This window comes from Triturus cristatus, chromosome 6, assembly GCF_964204655.1.
Source record: "Triturus cristatus chromosome 6, aTriCri1.1, whole genome shotgun sequence".
NCBI classification, from domain to species: domain Eukaryota; kingdom Metazoa; phylum Chordata; class Amphibia; order Caudata; family Salamandridae; genus Triturus; species Triturus cristatus.
The window spans coordinates 556,930,328-556,954,892 of record NC_140589.1 but is presented as its reverse complement, the minus strand read 5'-3'; the positions used below and the strand labels follow the sequence as shown (position 1 = coordinate 556,954,892).

General features: G+C 47.4%; 1 protein-coding gene across 4 annotated transcripts in view; it reads left to right on the top strand.

Annotated features, from left to right (window-relative positions):
• Nucleotides 1-24,565, top strand: part of PHIP (PHIP subunit of CUL4-Ring ligase complex) — a 1,862,070-nt gene that overhangs the window by 1,134,474 nt on the left and 703,031 nt on the right. For 2 of the 4 annotated variants that reach the window (XM_085610989.1, XM_085610991.1), the window contains exons 28-29: nucleotides 5,180-5,291; nucleotides 5,400-5,461. In XM_085610989.1, coding sequence (XP_085467115.1) covers nucleotides 5,180-5,291; nucleotides 5,400-5,461 — 174 coding nt within the window. Of the gene's footprint in view, nucleotides 1-5,179; nucleotides 5,292-5,399; nucleotides 5,468-24,565 lie in introns of all 4 variants that reach the window. The other 2 variants (XM_085610988.1, XM_085610990.1) reach the window with 1 other exon arrangement.

Genomic DNA, 24,565 nt, shown 5'->3' with positions numbered 1-24,565 from the left:
CAGAGGGCTACAAGATCACCCGGAGGGACCGCTCTGCCAACCAGTTGGGAGGAGGCATCGCCATCATCCACAGGGACACCATCCACATCACGACCAACATAGACGACACCCTGACAACCGCCGAACACCTACACTTCCAGATCCGTACCGACCCGAAGACCACCCTCAGAGGCACCCTGATCTACCGACCCCCGGGACCACGCACACAATTCAGCGAGGACATCGCCGACTTCGTCAGCCCGCATGCCCTCCCCTCCGCTGACTACATCCTCCTGGGGGACATCAACTTCCACCTGGAGAACAACAACGACTGCAACACCATCACCCTGCTCGACAACCTCGCCAACCTCGGACTCAAGCAGCTGGTGACCACCCCCACCCACCTCGCCGGACACACACTCGACGCCGTCTTCTCGTGCAGCAAAGACATTGCCTTCAGCCACGCCACTAGACTCCACTGGACGGACCACAGCTGCATCCACTTCAACTTCAGAAGAACGACGATCCACCACCACCAGCAACCGGTTGCCCGAAGAAGCTGGAACAAGATCACAGCTGACCAACTCGCCGCTTCCCTGAGCCAGCACCCTCCCACCAGCTCAGCAAACCCCAGCCAGGCCGCCGACAACCTCACGAAGTGGATCAGCAACTGCGCGGACGAACTCGCCCCTCTAAGGACACCGCCTAGCAGACCCGGCAGCAAGAAGGCCCCTTGGTTCTCCGACGAACTCAAGAGCTCCAAGAAGAACTGCCGAGCCCTCGAGAAAGCCTGGAGAGGGGAACCAACACCAGACAACATTACCGCCCTCAAGCTTGCCACCCGGAAGCACCACCAACTGATCCGCGCCACTAAGAAAACTGCATTCAAGGACCGGCTGGACAACAACGCACACAACTGCAAGGAACTCTTCAACATCGTCAAAGAGCTCTCCAACCCCAACGCCGGAAACAACGACATCACCCCATCGCAAGACCTCTGCAACTCCCTCGCCTCCTACTTCCACAACAAGATCGCGGACATACACAACAGCTTCAGCACACAACCGACGCCCGCCACGACCGAACCACCGCCCCCCACCACCACCCTCCGCGCCTGGACTCCGATCAGCACGGAAGACACCGTCCGCATGATGAACTCCATCCACTCCCGATCTCCAACCGACCCCTGCCCTCACCACGTCTTCAACAAGGCCGACGCTGTCATCGCTTCCCACCTGCGGAACATCATCAACACCTCCTTCGACACCGCCACCTTCCCGGAGAGCTGGAAGCACGCCGAACTCAGCGCTCTACTCAAGAAACCTACAGCGGACCCCTCCGAACTCAAGAATTACCGCCTCATCTCGCTCCTCCCGTTCCCAGCCAAAGTCATCGAGAAGACCGTCAACAAGCAGCTGGCCGCCTTCCTCGAGACGAATGGATCCCTCGACCCCTCACAGTCGGGCTTCCGAGCCAACCACAGCACCGAGACCGCACTCATCGCTGCTACCGATGACATCCGAGCCCTGATGGACAACGGAGAATCAGCGGCCCTCATCCTCCTAGACCTCTCCGCGGCATTCAACACTGTCTGCCACCGCACCCTTGTGCAACGCCTCAACAACGTCGGAATCCAGGAGAAGGCACTGGATTGGATCAGCTCCTTCCTCAACGGAAGAACACAGAGAGTCCGCCTACCACCGTACAAGTCAGAGGCCACCGAAGTCATCTGCGGCGTCCCTCAAGGATCCTCGCTGAGCCCCACCCTCTTCAACGTCTACATGAGCCCCCTTGCGGCCATCGCACGCCAACACAACCTGAACATCATCTCCTACGCTGACGACACCCAGCTGATCCTCTCCCTGACCAACGACCCCGCCGCAGCCAGAGCCAACCTTCACGAAGGAATGAAAGACGTAGCCGAGTGGATGACGACCAGCCGCCTGAAACTGAACTCAGACAAGACGGAGGTCCTCATCCTGGGCTCCTCACCCTCCGCCTGGGACGACTCCTGGTGGCCCCCCGCCCTGGGCTGCGCACCCAAACCGACAGACCACGCACGCAATCTGGGCTTCATCTTGGACTCCTCCCTCACCATGACCAGACAAGTCAACGCCGTCTCCTCGTCATGCTTCAACATCCTGCGCATGCTACGGAAGATCTTCCGGTGGATCCCCACCGAGACCAGGAAGACGGTCACCCAGGCCCTCTTCACCATCCGACTGGACTACGGCAACGCCCTCTACGCCGGAACCACCGCCAAGCTCCAGAAGAGACTCCAGCAGATCCAGAACGCCTCAGCCAGACTCATCCTCGACATCCCACGACGTAGCCACATCTCCGGACATCTGAGAGACCTACATTGGCTTCCCGTCAACAAAAGAATCACCTTCCGCCTCCTCACCCACGCACACAAAGCCCTACACGATCAAGGCCCCAGCTACCTCAACAACCGCATCAACTTCTACGCTCCCAAACGACATCTCCGATCAGCCAGCCACGCCCTCGCCGCCGTCCCCCGCATCCGAAGAACGACAACAGGAGGAAGATCCTTCTCCTACCTGGCCGCCAAGACCTGGAACTCTCTACCGACCGACTTGCGCCTGACCCAAGACCACCTCTCCTTCAGGAAGAAGCTCAAGACCTGGCTATTCGAGCAGTAGCAGCACTCTCCCCCCCCCCCCCCCCCCCCCCCCCCCCCCCGAGCGCCTTGAGACCCTCCGGGTAAGTAGTGTGCTATATAAATGCCTATGATTGATGATTGATTGATTGATTGAGTTAGTGAGCTCCAGGCACTAACCATTCAAGAGCCATTCATACAGGTTCATGCAAACAGGGTTGTACTACGTACCAACCCCAAATTCATGCCCAAAGTGATATCGCAGTTCCACATGAATCAAACTATTGAACTGCCTGTTTTCTTTCAAAATCCACAAAATGTCGCAGAGAGAATGCTCCATACACTAGATGTAAAGAGGGCCCTCATGTACTATATAGACAGAACTAAGGACTTTAGGAAAACAAAACAACTTTTTGTTGCCTTTTCTCCACAACACAAGGGCAACGCCATTTCCAAAGCAGGGATAGCCAGATGGATCGTTAAATGTATTCAAATTTGCTATCAAAAAGCTAAACGCACATTAACGATTCCCCCACGAGCCCACTCAACACGAAAGTTCGGGGCGTCCATGGCTTTCCTAGGAAACATTCCTTTACAGGAAATATGTAGAGCAGCCACATGGTCCACTATACATACATTTACCAAACACTACTGTGTAGATGTACACTCAAAACAGCAGGCAGCTGAAGGACAGGCTGTTCTCAAAACTCTTTTTCAGACTGCTGCAGCTGGCACGGGTAGCCGCCGCTAATGGAGGAACTGCTATGTATTCTATGCACAGATATGAATTCAGCAGCCCACATGCCTCGAACTGAATATGCTACTTACCAGTATGCATCTGTTCTTGGCATGTAGGGCTGCTGACATTCATATCGCCCACCCTCCTCCCCGGCGCCTGTAGCGGCTGTAGCTCTCAGAATTACTGTATAGCATGGTCATCACTTACTGTATCTACTCCATCACTGCCACAATGGCGAAAAACAATCTAAGGATGGAGAGGATGCCCATGCGCACTGTGGTCCAGGGGAGGAGTCACATATCTCGTGATACTTCGAAGACTCTTCCAGGACAAAAATGTGCAAACATCCGGACCCAACACTAGGCGGCGATCTATGCACAGATATGAATGTCAGCAGCCCTACATGCCAAGAACAGATGCATACTGGTAAGTAGCATATTCAATTCCTTCCCTCAGAATAGATACCCCAGCAATACCAACCCCTAATGTGGGTCTGCGAACTAAGATCACACCAGAAAGTCCTGGAGAACAGAACGGCCAAAGAAGCTGTCTCTCCGGACTTGGCTGTCCAGGCCATAATGCTTGGTAAACGTGTACAGCAAGGCCCACGTAGCTGCCTGACAAATGCCATGTAAGGGAACTCCCCATCCAAAAGCAGTTGTAGCTGCCGTCACCTTGGTAGAATGGGTGCGCAGCCCCACTGGAGGCTCCTTTTTAGCCAAAGAATAACATGCCTTTATGCACAGAATGACCCACGAGAGATGGTCTGCTTGTGCGCAGCCTGACCTTTCTTGGCGCCCACGTAGCCAACAAAGAGCTGGTCATCCACCCGGTTAAGGTAGAATGAGAGCGCACGTTTTGGGTCCAGACGGTGGAGCCACTCTTCCTCTTTAGAGGGATGCGGAGGCGGAAAGAAGGTGGGCAAATTGATGGTCTGCCCGATATGGAAGTCGGTGACAACCTTTGGCAGAAAAGATGGACGAGTCCTTAGAACCACTTTTTCTGGATGAACAGAGAGAAAAAGAGGTTTAGAAAAAAGAGCCTGGAGCTCACTCCCTCTTCTGGCAGAGGTGATGGCCACCAGGAAAGTGGTCTTTAAAGTGAGAAGATGAAGAGGACAGTTGTGAAGTGGCTCAAAGTGAGCACACATCAGATATGTCAGAACCAGCTGCAAGTCCCACTGAGGCATTAAGGAAGCAGTAAAAAGGCTGAAATGGCCGAGAGATAGCCCTTGATAGTGCCCAGAGCAGAGCCCTGCTGGGCCAAAGTAAGGAGGAATAAAAGGACCTCTAAACAGGTACTGTTCAGTTATCTATTCACAAAGTGAGGAATCTACTGTTCGGGGTATCCATTAGGATGACAAAATACTTTCCTTTGACAATGTTATGCTCTAAACGCATATTCCTCACGCCCTCTCGACTTACCGGTGTGTGGAATGGCCTTCTCTTAGTTATATAAAAAAAAAAAAGTTCCCTCTTTAGAGATCTACACAAAGTCCTATCAGATTGCCTATCAATCTCTGTGTTAGATTGCGCAAAGAGAATCAAGAAAGAAACTGACATCAGTGCATAGGGATAGCCCTTATATGTGTCTCTGGCGTCACTTCGGGATGGGGAGAAGTTGACGCAAAACTGCACAACACTACCTGCTATGGGCAGGAGCAATGCTGAAAAAGTTCTTCCAATTGCACCTGGAGGGATTTTCAGAAAGTGAGGAATCTGATCTACGGTTAGGTAGAGTAACCACCAGAAAGAGTATTAATGCAGGTAACTGGTTTATCTTGTCCTTGTATTGTTTAGTGAGTGTTATATATATTTATATAAACTTTACTTCCCTTTCAGGTGACCGTTTTAGGTCAGTGATAGATGACGCTTGGTGGTTTGGTACGATTGAAAGTCAGGAACCTCTTCATCCAAAGTACCCGGATAGCCTCTTTCAATGCTACAATGTCTGGTAAGAAAGTAGTTTACTGTTATACATTATTTTTAACATATATTGTTATTGGTAAAATACATTGTTTCTAAGTCATAATTTCTAAGTAATGGTTTCTTTAAATTTTAGCTGGGACAATGGCGATACAGAGAAGATGAGCCCTTGGGATATGGAAGTTATCCCAAGAGCTGGTAGGTGTATGTTAAAATATTTCTACTTTCATATTTATTCATATAATTTACAAAATAAACGTACACTTGCTTATGTATTTATGCATTCTTCTGTAACTAAGATAGCAAGTAAGTTCTTATTTCGATCCAAAAGTAAAGAAAGTGACCACAAAAACTCTCCCGTAAGCACTTGAAACAAATTCAAAATGAAGAAACATGTTTCGAAAATTAGGAAGAGTGGGTATTTAAAGAATATATATATATTTTTTTAACAATGTACCTATTGCTTTATTCTGTCTCACAGCCATACAGGCAGATAAGTTCAGCAGTAAGTGTTGAAGCCATTTTTCTCTGACATTTAATTTTCTCTGTTGTTTTGTTTAGAGTTCTAGCGTTTTATATTTTGTCTGATTGAGAGGGCTAGCAGTGTGGCACCACTGTGACTAACAGATGTAAAAGCAAATGCACTGCAGCCCATTATCTTTTCAGCAGTTTTATTTACTTATCAACTTTACATATTCTTTTACTGCATGCTGGTCTAGGTTAAGTATGTATTGGAATGGACTGCTTGAGCAATCGTCTCTCCCTGTTCTAAATCATTGTGATAAGTTAACGCATTGGCTTTCTGTATAATACAGTTTTTTTAAATTAAAAACATGAAAATGTAGAGGGCGGCAATCACTTTATCAACCTATTCTTTGTGTAAATCTAAGTTTCCAGTAAGAAGCACACTAGAAATGAGTATAAAAATAATGGATTGATGTATTAAACAATAAATCATGCTAAATAATGTATGAATAAAAGATGCAAAAATGCTGCATGTTTGCAAAGATAATGGAGTAGAGGTTAAAAACACCAGTATTTATGATATAAGAATTTAGTAGTTGAAAAAATAGAACAAAAGCAGCAGATATTTTCTTAAATCTTGAGTGTTTGGGTCTAAAATCAGGTAAACTTCAAAGTAATAACATTGATTTACTTCCAAAATAGGTGCAGATAAAATAAATGGAGTATTGTCAGGAGCAGATACAACTGCCTGTATTGGGGTTATCCTGCACAGCCTGAGAGCAGTAGTTCCAAATCACTTTGAGAAGTAGGAGTTTAGCAAATACCTGGTTGTAGGATGTGATGATCCCTCCAGAATTGAGATACAATATGAGGCTATCGAGGTCTAGCTGTGTGGTGTAGAGAGACTGGAAATACAGAAATATGTACTGGAGTAGGAACTTATTGGAAAAGCTAAAGTATGAGAATAAAACATGAAATGAGTTAAAATTGTACTGGTGGATAAATGACTAATAAAATATGAGAAAGGCCATAACATGCAATATACAGTGGGATAAACAATTGATTGCTTCCCCAGATTGCACTTAGTTGCCATGCAGCTGTGTAGAAAACATGCTAAATTTGTCTGTGTATAAAGCTTCATCAAATTCCCAAAAACTAATTGGCCCTCCTAATTAACTCACAGCTGTCGGGTTGTCGCTTGAAGCAAAGGAAAACTAACAGTGAAACTGAGGATTTCAAATGGGCTTTAGCGAGAAACTGGACTGTGGCTGACAGTACTAATCTGAAACAAAGGAAATCAAACTAAGAAATAGAGGGCAAAGAAAGGCTTATATGAGACAGGAAAATGAAGGAATAACTGTCATGGAGAGCTTCTTTAGTTAGAGGTTTATTCATGCATGTACTTGGCCAGGTCTAGGTTAACGTGGTTTGTTAGATACTACAAAAGAATGTAAGTGGGTCCTACATTTTCATTCTCCAAAAAGCAGTTTTCGATTTTGTTTTATGTATTTATTTCTCACAGTATTTTAAAGACAAATGTGTCATTAGATAGTCAAAAGATTATAATCCCCTTTTAGACAATTTACATAATTTCAATTATAGACATGTACATAACCAACTAATTTTTATCCTTTCATAAAACAAATATTCCAGTATCTCCTCTAAATATGTTCAATGTTAGGTTGTGAAAACTAAGACAGCCAACACGTGTTTCGCGTTCCTTGATGCTTTTTCGAGGCCCAAATTGAAATATTACTGTTTAATGCTTCTGGATGAACAGAATCGGGTCATCACTAATGATTATTTTATAATTTGCGAAACTGTCTTAGATTCACCTCCTTTGCATGGTACCATCAATCTAGATGGTCCTGGTGATTTAGTTGCCGAGGAGTTATTGTTTCAGCGGCACCAAATCTAATCCTTCGTAGTTAGGAAATAAAATTCCCAAGTCTAAACCCAAGTTTGGATACTCCCAGATGTTGATTAATCCTTGGACACCCATGATAAGGTACTGACGTCTCGGCAGCAACACTCTCGCTTCCCACAATATTCAAATCCACGGCAGACTCTGAAAAGCCCATCATCAAGAAGCTCCAACAGGAGCTCAGAGACAGGCAGAGATGCCCGCACAGGCAAGATCACATCCATCTGAAAGACTTTGCCTACAAAGAAGAAACACTTCTTCTTGGACACTCCACAAGTGTACGTTCTTCTGCAGCCTGCACTCCTCAAACGGACAAAGAAAAAAGCCACCAGACCTTCACTCCTCCTCCACCACCACCACCATCATCTTTACCCCCTCCTTCCCCACTTCTTGCGGCTTCTCCTCAGGGGTCACCAGAATCTTACTCTGACTCAGGTAGCCCTAGTCCCTGCTCCCCAGCAGAGGACTTCCATGTCCCCATTTACCCACATCCACAGACGATACTTTGGATTGATATGATGCAGGTCCCCCATGAGATCATGACCTGGGGCTTTTCCTTATCAGGGCTATCCCAGCAGATAATAATCAATCAATCATTGGATTTGTAGAGCACTTCTGGTGAACCGTGAGGCTTACGAGCCACATACAATGGTGTCATACAGTGTTTAGCTGCCTACTACAAGGTAGACATGCATGGCCTTTTTAAATGTCTTTTTATTGGCAATCATCAAGTAGTTTCAGTTAACAGTAGCCTGTGGTTCATACATTAGTATATTATATTACATACAACAGTCAGATTTGCCATTATTTTTCAATAACCTATGCCAAATTGCTGGGGCGGCTCCGAGGACCCCCTTGCGTGGCAGTGTGACTCCGAGCAGGATTGGGTGGATGACCTTCGAGATGCGTGGGAACTTGATGTGTCTTCTGACCCGGGGTTTGCCTCGCCTCCGCCTACTATGGAGGAAGGCCCTTTCTACACTATGGTGCTGCGTCGAGCCGCGGAGACTCTCCACCTTGACCTCCTGACGGTGGCCCTTAAGACCAACCTCCTTACGGAGGTGCTCCAGACGGCGTCTACGTCGTCGGAGCCGCTGCTCCCTTTCAATGAGGCCCTTACCGAAGTTCTCTTGGGTACTTGGTTGCGGCCTGCTTCATGGGCGCCGGTGTATAAGAACGTCGCTAGGCGTCATCGTCCGGCACCTGGTGATCCCGCCTTCTTGACCACTCACCCCACGCCTGAGAGCCTGGTCATTCAGGCCTCGACATTGCAGAGTGCCTTTCCCTTGGCGCCGCCGGATAAGGACTCTTAGAGGCTGGACCAATATGGCAAGAGGTTGTTTTCCTCAGCCAGTTTGGGGTTGAGGTCGGTTAATAACACCTGGTTATTGGGCCGTTACTCCCACGCAGTGTGGGATTCGGTGGTGGAGGTTCTGCCTCAGTGCTCCGAGGAGGTCCAGGCTGTCCTTTCCCAAGCGATTGCGGAAAGCAAGGATGCAACGAAGTTTGCCATCAGGTGTGGTTTAGATACCGCTGATTCGTTGGGCAGGGCGATTTCCACGACTGTGGCGTTGAGGCGCCATGCCTGATTGCGTTCCACTGGGTTCTCACCCGATGTCCAGAGCGGGAAACATCCTTTACCACACAACCATTACAACGCGGTATGGTTACATCGTGGTTTTTACAACGAAAGTCGTTACACCGACTTGCACTGGAGGGCGCTCTAGACTAAGGAATAGTGTGAATTACTATTCCAACACCTTCCCTACTGTACGTAGACTGGAGTTGGAATAGTAATTAACACTATTCCTAAATCCAGCGCCCTCCAACGCAAGTCGATGTAACGACTTGCGTTGTCAAAACCGCGATGCAACATACCGCGTTGTGATGGTACGTGTTGTATCATCATACATCTGTCCAGAGCTCGCTCATGGACATGCCTTCGATGGCTCCCGCCTCTTTGGTGATAAGGCTGACAATGCTCTGGAGCGCTTTAAAGACTCTCGTCTTTGGGTCTTTCCTCGAAAACCCCTGCTACAACGGGGTTTTGTTCCTTTCGTGGCCAGGGCAGGGGTACCCAGGCGCGCGCTTCCAGCAAGCCTGTGCAGAACCAGTCTCAGCGAGGCCGCGGACGTGGGTTCCGCAGGGGCGGGCCTGGTAACATGCATGTCGGTCAGTCCACTTCCACCCCCGCTGCTTCCGCCTCGAAACCTTCCTAATCCGAGCTTCCGGGGGCACCCCACGCCAGTGGGTGGCAGGGTTCACCTCCACCTCCACCACTGGCGCGAGATCACGTTGGACAAGGGTGTGCTGCAGATAATCTGCCAAGGTTACTCGCTCCCCTTTCTGTCCTCCCCTCTAGCCATGCCGCCTCGGTGCCACCGCATGTCGGGGGATCATTTGGCCCTTCTCCGTCAGGAAGTCTCGGTACTCATGGCCCCCATCGAGCGGGTTTCTGGGCCAGATGTAGGACGTGATTGCTATTCCCACTACTTTCTGGTCCCCAAGGAGGGCTTGCGCCCCATCTTGGACCTTCGGGACGTCAATCGCTTCCTCCGGAAGGAGAAGTTCAAGATGCTCACTCTGGCTCAGGTCCTGGCTGCCCTGGACCCTAGAGACTGGATGGTAGCGTTGGACTTGCAGGACGCTTATTTTCACATCCCTGTCCTGCCGACCCACCGGTGTTACCTGCGGTTCATGGTGGGCCAAGAGCATTTTCAGTTTGCAGTGCTTGCCTTCGGCCTTACCAGCGGTCACGGGTCTCGGGTGTTCACGAAAGTGGTGGCGGTGGTCGCAGCACATCTGTGCAGGTCCAGGTTGTCAGTCTTCCCCTGCCTAGAAGACTGGCTGTCGTCTCCCACCTCCAGACTACGGCCGACCTCCTGCATGTGCTGGGGTTCTTCGTCAATGTGCCGAAGTCTCACCTGAGCTCCTCTCAGAAGCTCCCTTTCATCGGGGCGGTTCTGGATTCGATGTTGTTTCGGGTTTATCCTCCTGAACAGCGAGTCCGGGATATTCAGGCTATGATTCTGATCTTTTAGCCTCTATCCCGGGTTTCGGTCAGGATGACCCTCCGGCTGCTGGGCCTGATGGCCTCCTGCATCCTGCTGGTGACGCATGCCAGGTGGCATATGCGGGCTCTGCAGTGGGACCTGAAGTTCCAGTGGGCACAGCATCAGGGCGACCTGTCCAGGTCACGTCCAGATCTCTGAGGGTGCTGCACTACAGTTGCAGTGGTGGCTCACGGACCGCGATTGGGTCAGTGGCAGATCCCTCTCCCCAACCGGAGCACACAGTGCTGACGGATGCGTCCCTCGTGGGATGGGGGGCCACATGGGATAGGCGGAGATCAGAGGCCTCTGGTCTCCGCGGAGTCCCAGCTCCATATCAACCTCCTGGAGCTGCAGGCGATCTGACTTGCACTGAAGGCATTCCTTACCTCTGTCTGGGGAAGTGTAGTGCATGTGTTCACGGATAACACCACCGCCATGTGGTATTGCAACAAGCAGGGCGGTGTGGGGTCCTGGACCCTACGTCAGGAGGCTCTGCGCCTCTGGACATGGCTGGAACATCAAAGCATTACCTTGGTGGTTCAACGCCTGGCAGGTTCTCTGAACGCCAGGGCGGACAAACTCAGCCGCCGGTGCATGATGGATCACGAATGGCATCTGCACTCGGACGTGGCGCAAGGTCTCTTTCAGCAGTGGGGAGAGCCTAGGTTAGATCTATTCGCCCCAGTTGGAATTTCCAAGGCGGCACTCGCTCGGAGACGCTTTTCGTCGCGAGTGGAGTTGCGGTCTGTTGTACGCCTATACCACTTCTGCCCAGAGGGGTGAAGAAGATCAGGCGCAACTGGGCCCAAGTCATTCTTGTGGCTCCGGACTGGGCTTGAAGAGTATGGTATCCCGAGCTACTCAGAATGAGCATGGATCCCCCGATCGTCTGCCTCTTCGGGAGGATCTTCTGTCGCAGCAGCAGGGGACAGTCCTCCACCCGAGCCTGTCTAGCCTCCACCTCGATGCATGGAGATTGAGCGGCGACAGTTGACACCTTTCGATCTTTCTTCCGAAGTCTGTGATGTTATTCTGGCAGCCAGGCGTCCCTCCACTAAAACGCTATACGCCTGCCGATGGAACAGATTTGTGGCATGGTGCACAGCGAAAGCTGTAGACCCCCTTTCGGCTCCTCTTTCTGAGGTTCTTCTGTTTCTTCTGTCTTTGGCCCAGCAGGGCTCTGCTCTGGGCACTATCAAAGGTTATCTTTCTGCCTTTTCCGCCTTCCTGATCAGCCTTCTCTTTTTAGGTCCCCGGTTGTTAACCGTTTCCTCACTGGCATTACACACACGTGTCCTCCCGTGCCTTTCATAATGCCACAGTGGGACTTGACTCTTGTCTTGACTTTTCTGATGTGTGCTCTCTTAGAGCCTCTTCATAACTGTCCTTTGCGTCTTCTTGCTCTCAAGACTGCTTTCTTGGTTGCTATCACCTCTGCCAGAAGAGTGAGTGAGCTCCATACTCTTTCTTCCAACCCTCCTTTCCTTTCTGTTCATCCGGACAAGTGGTTTTAAGGACCCGTCCTTCTTTCTTGCCAAAGGTTGTTATGCCCTTTCACATCGGGCAGACCATCACTTTGCCCACCTTCTTTCCGCCTTTGCATCCTTCCAGGGAAGAGGAGAGGCTCCACCGTCTAGACCCAAAACATGCTCTTGCTTTCTATCTGCAGCATACACGACAGTTCCGGGTGGAAGATCAACTCTTTGTTGGTTACGTGGGCGCAAAGAAAAGTCAGCTGTGCACAAACGAACCATTTCCCGGTGGGTTGTTTTGTGCATCAAGGCATGTTACTCCTTGGCCAAGAAGGAGCCTCCTGTGGGGCTGCGTGCCCCTTCGACCAGGGCAACTGCAGCAACTACTGCCTTGGGACACGGTGTTCCCTTGCAGGACATTTGTCAGGCAGCTACGTGGGCCTCGCTGCACACGTTTACCAAGCTCTACTGCTTTGACAGTCCGGTCCGGAGAGACGGCGTCTTTGGCCGTTCTGTGCTCCGTGACTTTCTGGTGTAATCTTGTTCACAGACCCACCACCGGGGTTGATATTGCTGGGGTATTTATTCTAAGGTAAGGAATCTATCACTAACGTGTCTCTTTCAGATGCACAAGTTACTACTTGTTTAACGATATATCTGTAAGAGACATTAGTTAGTGATAGATTCCTTACCTCCCCACCCATCCTCCCTGATCTGCGAACTGATTACTAGGGTTAAGGTCATCCCTTTAGGGCCCTAGTTTTATGCACCTATGGTCAGTGTCTTGCATGGCTCTGCGTTTCGGCACGGAAAGTTGTGTTCAGAACTGACGCATGGGTGGCGCTTAAGTAGTCTCTGTGATGTTTAATACTTTTCAATAGGCAATAGTCTTTTGAATGCAATAGTTATAGTTTGTTGCAATTGGCAGCACAATTTAAACATAATTATACATTGAGCTGAATGGGAGATTCTAAGTAAATGCAATTGATTACTTTCAGGATTACTTTTCTAACTCCAGGACTGGATCCTAGATTCAGTCCTGGGACAGTTCCTTGAAACAGGTGAGTAAATACATTTTAGTTACTGTTGTGATTTTTAAGCAATATTTTGGTATTTTAAAAGTTGACACTTAGAAACTTTTTCTAATAAAATCACCAATGTTATAGTATGGGAGGAAATTCACTTAGCAGGTAAGTGGGGTTGTGGTTACTTTTTCTAGCTGAGTGTTGGATCCTGGATCCAGCACTAGTGTACCACCTGTAAGCAGTTGAGAGAATGCGTTTAGGTTATACAGGCGATTTGTAACGAATATTTGTAAGTTTGAAAAATCGACACTTCGAAACGTTTTCAGCAAAAACCAGGCAATGTTATCCTATGGAAGGAAATTCAAGTTGCAGGTAAAGTATGTTCTCGTTACTTTTGTAATCCAGTACTGTGCTCCTAAGGCTCAGTACTGGGACATCTATCTAAAATAGGTAAGTAATTAAGTTTTCACAGTTGGTACGATTTTTAAAGAATATTTGTAGTTTGCAAAAATCGACATAAGAAATTTCACAGAAAAACAGTCAATGGTTTCCTATGGAAGAAAATTGAGTTAGCGCTAACTATGGTTGTAATTACTTTTCAGGGTCTGTGCTGGGCACCAAGATCCAGCACTGGGATCTCTCCTAATAGCAGGTGAGTTTTTTCGATTTCGTTACTCGGTTGATTTTAGGTGAATATTTTAAAGTTTAGAGAAACTCCACACTGTGGAAAAAAAGAGTTATCGGCTTTTGGGTAAGTACTCGACTGGCAGAGTTAAGGTTCTGGGCATAGACTCCGGGGTCTCCCAGGGTCAGGTAGGTACAGTTGTTACACCCTCAGCGGCACAGGGACAGCCGGGTGCAGAGTGAGGTAGGCCCCATGTTATCCTATGGGAGGCAGGGGGCCCGTGGCTGCTGGCTAGCAGGCCACGCAGCTTTGGGAGCTGGGCTGCTGGTCACTTGAAGTAGAGTAGAGATTGCACTGCCAGGGGCACTCGGGAGGCTGGGTGCAGGTGCTTTTGAGCCGTCGGGCACGCAATGGAGAAGCTCAAACACGAACAAAGGCTGCAAGCTTGGGGACGAAGATTTTTCATGTGTGACCACTTCGAGGGGTAAGTTGGGTAGTTGGAGGATAGGTAGGCACCCAGGAGTTGGGCACAGGGGGCCGCAGGGTTGCCTTTTGGTGTTGGGAAATCTTATCCTCGGCTGGTTGCGGTTGGAGGGGGTCCCTGGTTCTGAGGCTGCAGGCATCAGGAGTGTCGAGGTGGGTCCTTGGGTGCTGGATTCGGGGTCACAGTTGCCGGTTGGACGTCCTCGGGGTCTTTGTCCACTCCAGCACAGGCCAGGCTTGGCGGGTACAGATTTTGCAGGGTTCGCGGTTCCTGGCTGCTTCCAGGGGTCAGTTTCATGCTTTGAGCAGTACCACTGCTCGTGGGAGTCCCGGATGCTTAGAGTCACAAGGTAGCCAGGTCCCATGTTTGTGAGGTTGCTGGCCACGGGAAATGCCGGGATTTAGCAGGAGCAGGTTCGAATGTCGACAGGCCGGTAGGGCTGTGGCCAAAGCAGTTGTTGTCTTCCTCTTGTTAGCAGCTGCACAGCAGGTCTACTTGTTTTTTGATCTTCTTTGCTGTTTCGGAATCTGGATGGAAGGAAGGTTCAGGATGCCCCTAAATACTAAATTTAGGGGTGATACAGTTAGGTAAAGGGCAGGGACCACTGGGTCCCTGCCCTGGGGTGGGTACACCCCCTATCCTGCCACTCTCCTGTGGGAGGGGGGGCAGTGCCCTAGTCCTGATTGGGCAGGGCTCCCCATCTTCAAGATGGCGAGAGCCCGGAGATGTGCTTCACCACGCCTCCACCACCTAAGGGGTGGGGTTGGCAGAGGCTGGGACACGCTGGCACACCCCGTCCTTCCTTGGGGTTTCCGGCCAGTGTTCCCGCCAGAGTGGGGGTTTAGAACTGGTAGGGGCCAGTTCATGAGTACAGCAAGTGGCCTGGAGAAGCTCACAAAGGAGGCATGCCTTTGAAGCTTCCCCTGCCCATCCTGGGGGAGGAGACCTAGCACCTCGCCCAGGATGTGCATTGTTGCAGGACCAGGGGAGCGGATGGCTCTCTACCCAGAAATTTGTTCAAATCGAGTGCGTTTGTTTATAACATTTTTTGTTTATATTGCCATCTGAGAGGCAAAACCAACGCACCAACATGACTTCTTATGATGACATTGCCAGAAGTACCGATCAAAGAGCGGATACATTTGAATTCACATTAGATGAAACCAATAGAATTTATTCTTTAATTGATTATACAGCAACTATTAGATATCAAACAATTGTTGTATATCTCAAAGAAAGCTATCAACCAACGTCTGCATGCTAGCACACATCAAATTTCAAAAAAGTACAAAGAATACTCAGGGGATTGCGCATTTCTTTTAAATCGACTTTATGCAAAAACAGCAAACAATTCAAAGAAAAATGGCAAGCCATTCTAAACAAGTGTTCACTTGATTTAATTTTACTTATTGTAGAAGAACTGGCAAAAGTATTGGATAACCTCAATAAAGAAATTACACAACTTCAACAAGAATTGGGCAATTTACTATCCAAGGAAGAAATGGATAAAACATTAGATGATCTCAATCAAAAATTAGATACATACACTAAGGAAATTAACGAGAGAAAAATTAGAAAATTCCGTCGGGATACTACGGACTATAAACTCGGAGAGGTTTATAATTGGGCAGACATTTACGCCCAGAGAAGACAACAACAAAAACCTGGACATGGCCATTTCTCAGATACAGACGCTTTATCATCAGATGATACTCAATACAGTGGACAGAGGTTCACTTCCAAACCACAACAAAACATTCAAGAATCTAGCACCAGAAGCACAGACATGACACAAGTGGGAAATTTACCATCATCATCCTGCGTATCAACAGACAAACAACCTTTTTTAGAGAAAGGCCAAAGACCACCAGACGAGGCAAGGGGAGACTCAACAGGCAAATAACAACCAGTAGCCAAAGGAACAAGGAGTCAACGAGTCTTGTAATTAACATTTCTAAATATCACCTCTCTAAATTCCAGATGGACACTTTACAGAAGGGGAGTTCATTCGTGCCCACCCATCACTCTAACCATCTCTACACAGAAATCAGCTTATTTAAATTCATGAGAATGATTCGTCTCAAGAACTTCTTCAATAACATTATCCAAGAACCGAGTTTACCAAAAACTAACACCTTATTGGGACTTACCAGCAAAAGCTCCTATTTACCACCCGTAAGTCATAAAGTTATTGATGCGTTTGAAACTATAATAAAGACGGAAATAAAAGGCATTTACAAATATAGCAAATCCAAAGCTACCAACATTACTATGAAAGAAAGACAAGCTCTAGCACAACTAGCATCTAACATCGATATCACCATTTGTCAGGCTGACAAAGGTGGTGCAATGGTCATATTCGATACCAGTTACTACCTACAAAGAGTCAATTAACATGTTGGGGACATCAACACATATACACCTATTGACATCAATCCTACAAATGAATTCTTAAAGATTCTTATGAACATCCTCAACTCATATTTTGACAATGGTACCATCACAAGAGAGGACAAGGAGTATCTCTACAAAAAGAATCCAGCAATTCCCTACTTGTATATGATACCAAAAATACATAAGCATGCTACGTTACCACCTTTTCGACCAATTGTATCAACTGTAAACTCTCTTCATGAACCGATAGGTAAATACTTGGACAGGCACCTACAGCCATTAGTGCAAAACATGACAACATACATTAAGGACACTACAGATTTCCTCAACTTATTGGAACACATAAAAACTCAAATTACAGAGCACACCCTTTTATGTACAATTGATGTCAAATCATTGTATACCTCCATTCCTCACAATCTGGGAATCTCAGCAGTAGAATCATTTCTTATCCACAGCAACAAAGACCATTCATTAAAAAAAAAAATTAATGGAACTTCTACATTTCACCTTGTACCATTCCTACTTCAAGTGGCAAGACAAGTTTTATATTCAATCATCGGGCACTTCAATGGGCAATTGTGCCACACCTACATATGCAAATTTGTTTATGTATCGTTTTGAATTGGATATTATATTGAATCAAGAAACATGGTTGAAACATCTTATAACATATAAAAGATACATCGATGACATTTTCGTTGTATGGAACGGTCCTGAGGAAAGTCTATTGAAAGCAATTGAAGATTTAAACAAAGTGGATGATAGAATAGAATTTACAGCATCTATTAACTCTGAACAAATCACCTTTTTGGACACCTTAATTAAAATTCAAAATACAGTATTGACAACTGAGGTTTACACCAAACCAACGGATCGAAATAACCTACTCCACTTTCAATCATTCCACCAACCTTCTCTTAAAAAACATTTACCATATTCACAATTACTCCGACTCCAAAGAATATCATCAACCAAGGAAATATATGAAATCAATGCAAAAGTATGCATAAAAAAGTTTTTGGACAGAGGATACCCTTTGAACACAATCCAAGAAGCACAAATCAAAGCACAAACAAAATCTAGAGAAGATCTGCTTAAATCCAAAAGCAAAGACAGTGACACTAAAAGATTAGTATTTGTGTCCAAATACTCTACTGAGAGCTTCCGCATCAAAAAAATCATATTAAAATAGTGGCCTATGTTAAAATCTGAAATTGATTTCAATGGCATTTTTGATTCAAATCCAAGGTTTGCTTACCAACGCACCCGCTACATACAACAAATACTCAAGGCTTCCACAAGCAAACCCATCAAATCTACAGGTACAGTACCATGTTACAACTGTGGAAATTGTAACGCCATAATCAAAGGGGACACTATTCGATACCCACATACAGGAGCTCCTATCAAACTAAAAGTAATTGCCAATTGCAATAGTGAAAATGTTATATATTTCTTGAAATGTCCATGTGGACTGGTATACATCGGCAAAACCGAAAGAAAACTAAGAATCCGTATCAATGAACATAAGTCAAACATTCGCACCAAAAACTTAAAATCACCAGTGGCAGTTCATTTCAACGAATTCAAACATAATGTCAGCTAATTACGGTTCTGTGTCCTCGAACAAATCACACCTATGCCTGGTCAGGATCTTACAAAATTTCTCTTACAGAGAGAAACGTTTTGGATTTACCGCTTGAATACCACCAATCCCAACGGATTAAATGAAAAACTTGAATTTAGTTGCTTTCTCTGAGATTCAACAAATAATTTATTAAAATATGTTTTATGTTGCATATCCATTTTCATGTGTCATTTACATATGTTCAGTGTTTGCAAAGTGATTATTTGTTGATATGTTTCACTTACGCACCTTTTGACACTCTTCACAAGTTTCTCACATGCACTTTTTTCACACTTTTTCATTACCATTTGATATTAGTAACACGCATCATTTTTAAGTAACACACAGATCAGGACCCTTTTTTTTACAATGATTTTCATTTTATCGGTGTAAGGAATCTTCAGACAAGTTTTGTTACTTTTCTTTTTATCATGTTCTCATGAACTACAAATTCTTTCGTTTCTGTTAATCATGTGACCCGTGAAATACATACGCGCTATTATAATCAAATGGATTACCGGTATATTCATCGACATTTTCAGAGATTATTGTACACTTTTCAAATTTTTAATTTTAATTTAGGGTTGCTGTACAAACACATTATTTGTGACACCTTTTAACGCGTCGCCATGCGACACCTGTTTACACTTTCCTTCCTATATTTACAATCACGTGACTCGCATAGTTTACACGTGATACACATAAGCGTTTTTCGCTTTTTCTTTATTTTTACCTTTATCTTTACTTTTATCTGTACGATTTCGGTTTACGTTATCTTTGAAAACCACTGTATTTATCATTTTTATTCATTTCATTTTTTTAAGAAACCATGTGACGTCTCACCTTAATTTTAATACGTCTCCGTCCGTTTACGCACGCATTACCCGGAAGCAGAGTACGTTTGTGACGCGCACAAGACTTTCCATAATTCTTAGGTAAGACACGTCGGGGATTATTTAATTTTTGCTATTTATTTGAATAGATCTTTCGGGGTCTTACACCCGTATATTATTCTTTCAGAATTTTCCTGCAACATGCGTATACCGACATCGCATTGAACAAAGTAAGCGGTTTTCTAAACACCGGCTTCTTTTACTCTTGGGCTTATTTTCATTGTATAAGCTCTCTCGGTTCTTATTCACTGCACTTTTACGGGTATGACTTTTTCTGGTGACCGCTACTTATCTTTTTATTCCGTCACACGGAGTTATGAGCACCATCATTGACATCAGAAATCACTATCTGTGTTTTATTTAGATGCACATTTTTTTGTAGCGCACACTATTATTTCCCATCACAAATCATGCCTTGAATGATACAAACACTTCTTTAACTTTCACAGATATACGTCCCCTGAGGAAGGGCTACGGCCCGAAATGCATTGGGTCACTGTACAGTAAATGGAATCTGTGTTCACTCATATATCTGGACTACTCTCAGATAAATTCAATTACGTTTTTGTGAACATGGATTTAATTCATTGACAAAGAAAAGTCAGAATGATGAAAAATTGAACTAATTCAACTACATTCAACAATAAATTCATAGAAGAACTTTATTGTATGTGTTTACATTATTTTCGAGTGCCATTGGGGGACGCCCCTTTACGAAGGATAGCGCTATTGATTTTTTCTCTACCCAGGGGTCCAGCAACATGTCTGCTGTGTGGCAGCCTAGGCAGCCCCTCAGACAAGACGTGAATTGTTTGTTAGGTTCAGGGGACATCTCTAAGATGCCCTCTGTCGTGCATTGTACATTAAATCCTGCACTGGCATCAGTGCGGGTTTAATGTGCTGAGAAGTTTGATACCAAACTTCTCAGTCTTCAGTGGAGCCATCATGGTGCTGTGGAGTTCGTGTTGACGATCTCCCAGCACCATATTCTCTTAAATGGCAGCTCTGCACTTACAGTGCCAAGGAATGAACCTGGGTACTGTAGGGGCACTGGGCTAATACTCCTGTACCCACACCACTGGCATAGGGCACCCAGATAGAGGGGTGGCTGATGTATGCCAGGGCAGTGTGTGTTGTGGGCATGGCACACAGGGATGTGTGCCATGTCGACTGTGAGAAGTTGGCCTGATATATGATGTCACTAGTTCTAGTGTACACCTTGTATCAGTCCAAACAACCCTTATGGTGATTGGTTGTAAAGTCAACCTTATAGACCAGCTATCCTAGTGGTAGCATGGACAGTCTTAGGCTAAACTCTGTATGGCATGTGAAGCCAGCTGTTATACCATATGTAATCCCTTGAATACCAAATGAAAGGACACCACAACAGATATATATAAAAATAGAATGTATTTATTCTAGTCAAACCCTCAGCACTCTTTATGAGATTCGAGGTAAGTACACCACAGTCTTATTTAAGCATACATTAAGTCACACAGGTAAGTAATACAGTTAGGCCCTAGGGGCCACGCAAACCATATACTAAGTAAGTGGTATAAGAACCACTGTCACGAACACAGGATAGGCCTAGGCCTAGGGAATCGCTGGGGCTACACTATACTACCAAAGGTTAGGAATTGGGAGGCCCACGGGATTCAGGTGCAGAGTGGAAACACTCACGCGTAATGCGTAAAAGTCGATAGAAATAGTAGTTGTTAGAATTTAACAGTTTTAGGACCCTTCTGAAATAGCTAGGAAGTCGAGACTTGGAAACTAGACCCTAGGATAGTCAATACCCTTGTGAGCACCGGAGTACTCAAGTTACCTAGCCCACGGGCTGCGGGTGCATAGGTGTGAACTTGCGTCTGGTTTCGTCGTTGACTCCTATGGATGCCTGAAGGAAAGTTGCTGACAGGCCGTCAGTGAAGAGTGTCCGGTGGATCCCAAGGATGAAATCAAGAAGGAAGGATACCTGCAAGCAGAAGGGACAGAGTCTAGGTCACCAGCCAGGAGCCGGGAAGGAACCAGGCGATGTCGTGAAGATGCAGGTGAAGAGGTGAAGCTTGTCGCAGCAGACACGGGTACCAGGAGGTGTCGAGGACGACCAGGACCAGGAGGTGAGATGTCCCACAAAGGCTCTTGCTGTTGGCGGCGTCGATGTCGAGTTAGGACCCAACAAGCCTTGGCAAGCGGAACCCACGTAGGATGGAGGACTTGCTTCTGGTGCAGACCAGGAAGGTCTGGGGTGCTTCTCTTTCACAGAGGAGCGGATGCCAGTCTGGAGGAGGCGGACCAGCAAGATGAAAACAAAGGTTCGTCGTCGCAGAGGTCACTAGCCAACGGGCCATCAACCGGACAACACGTCGAGCAACTCAGGTGCAGAAGGGCCCCACGCAGAACACGTGAAGTGTGGGGAGCTGATCTTCTTTGCAGATGGTGCTCGGGATGAGGGCTTCTCAATTCCCCAAGCACAGCCTCGAAGAAGCCTCAGAAGTCGCGCTAGTCAGTTACTAGCCACTTTTCCCAAGTCGCCGGTCCCACGTCCCTAGTCGCCTCCACGGGTCTCCGCTTCGCTGCAGATGTGGATCTGGGTCAGAGGTGTCTGGAAGTCTCGGCGCTGGTCAGTCTCTGCAGTCGTCCCTCGTAGGATGGTTGCCCAGGGTAGTCACTCCTTGGCCACAAGGGAGATTTCTTCAGTCTTCTTCCTGAGGTCGAATGTCAAAGGTCCAGAGTTTCTGTTCAAGTTGCAGATTCAGGTTAATCTAATTTAGCAGGGCTCAGGTACCTACTGATATACTGGGCTAATGGGCTGGGCTACCTGCAAGGTCCCTCCTATGGGTGGGACCAGGAAGGGGAGTGGTTACACCCCCTTTCCTTTGTCCAGTTTCGCGCTGGGGCTGGAGTGCCCCAGCGCCGGTTTGAACTGGACCATGCATGGGACACCTTGTGTGCCCCAGGCAGTGTCTAGTTTCTTTCATCCCTCCCTGCCCCAATACACTAAATCCTGTCTGGGGTGGTGCTCACACCTCCCAAGGCAGGAAACCTATTGTCCAAGCCTCCCTCGCTGGAAGGACTCCCAACAGCAGGAGGTCAGACTTGTGTCTGTGGCAGCAGCATCCATTTTGTGATGCTGGGGCTCTGGTTAACTTTAACCGGGTAAGTAGGTTTCAACATGTCTTCTCCCTCTAGAAGGGAGGAATAATATCCTCATTGCCAGAAATGGTATGGGGGTATTATTCCACAGTGTTAGACACCTTACACGACATGTTTTGATAAAGCCAAACCATAGTTACCATAACCGTTTAAGATTATAAGGCACTTTAAGAGTATATGGTAGGCTATATCATAGAACAGCTATAAGGACATGGTTCCGAAAGCTGCAGACAGGCTCAGCTCATGCTGGAGCACCATCTCACATGTTACCAACCACTCTGCCTCCAGGATTGTTAAGGCCTGCCATAGGAGTGGCTGATAGGTACACATGTGTCTATATATAAGGTGGGTATAGGAATACTCCACCTAAGCAAGGAGTGATTACACGACCTTGCCCCAGCTGAGTGATCAGCCAGTTGTCATAATGGAAGGCCAGGCCAGGCGTGGCACAATACATGCTGCAGCCCCTGGTAGGCCTAGGGTACACCTATGCCCTGGGTACCTAAGGTACACTGTACAGGGGCCAATAAGGTGATCCTAACCAATTGGGTTATGCACCTAAAGTACATAGTATAACTTTAGAGAGAGAACAGCTGGGCTGTGGGTCTGATTGGCAGGCCCACAGCCACATCTAAGTCGAAAACCAGTGAAGCAAAAGCAAAAAGTGGGGGTGAACATAGAAAGCAGACCCTACTCTCCTACATCGACTCTGTTTTGTTCTATATCCAGACACTCAGCCTGCAAGGACAGTGTGTTTGTGTCAGGGTACAGGGCCTCTAAGGGTGGTACAATAAGTGCTGCAGCCCTTAGGGGCCTTCCCTGGTCACAAGGCTGTGGGTACCTAGTGTACCTTTTACCATGGGTGACATGTGGCCAGGGTTTGCCAATTTGGGTTTTAGGTTTCAGCACAGTTTTTAGGGAAGGAACATAGGCCCTGGGCACCTGATTGGCATGAGCCCAGGGCACACTCAGTCAAAGTACATTCAGCAAAAAGTGGGGGCATACCATGCAAGAAAGATGGCCCTTTCTCACACTCACTCCTTGCCCTGCACTATTAATTGTATATATTTTAACTACAGCCTCCTGGGCTTTGATTCCCACAGTTTTTTTCAGTATAGACACTAACCAGCATGTGCACACCTCGGACTCCACTATTTGTTCTGATGATGATGATCCCATTATGTTAGGGATCGAAACGTTGTTGACCTTAGCACCTTGACACAGAGTTGTTTATATAACTATTGTACACGTTTACAATGGTGCTCTCCATATGCTGATGGCCTAACTGTTGTTTGCCTGAGTTTATCTGAAAGAAACACGTTAGTTATATTCCTTACCTTAGAATATCCCCAGGCGTCAGGCTGGATCCGGAAAGATTTTTCATCAGCAGGACCCCTGTGGATCGGTAGGCGTCATCTGCGGCTCCACGTCCGTCGTCAGGATCGCCGGGATGACGTCGTTGGAGTACTTAGACGCTGCCCTCGCGCGCTGACGTCAGTTCTTCTTTTTTCCGCGTCAGCAAGCGCAGATCCAGGAAGAGCGTACCCTTAGTCATTTTTTGACTAACTTTTTGTCTATCTTTTTCGAGTTAACTTCAACTCCTGGTGCCGGTAGGGATTCCCGGGTTCAAGCCGTGTGACGTCTGTAACCGACTGATGTCGGTTACCGACCCCCACCATCGGTGTCTCCACTGTCTTGGGGCCGACCACGATGACAAGTTGTGCCCTGACTGCTGGGCCTTGACGTCGAAAACTAGGAGGGAGCGGTCCCACAAGCTCCTCGAGATCCGGCAGTCGGCTCTGCGCCGCTCGAGGTCCCGGTCGAGGAGGAAGTCGAGGGGCCAGTCTCGGAGCCGCAGTCCTCACCGCTCGTCGGGATCCAAGTACTCACACTCGGGTAAGTCGAGGCATGGCAAAAAGAAGTCGAAGAAGCGACATCGCTCTTCTGGCTCCCCTCGCCGGTCTCGCGACTCTGCCAAGGGTTCGGGTAGCACCACCCGAGTGGCTCCGCCGGAGCCACAGGAGTCGCATCCGGCCCCACACCCTCCGGTCCCTGGGCCTCATGCGACTCCGGGCGAGATTCGAGACTTTCTCGTGGCCATGAGGACTCTCTTCCTGCCGTCGAGGCCTGCCGTCGCGTTTCTGGGCCCTGCAGGTCTGACTGGGGGTCCTAGCGAGCCGGCTG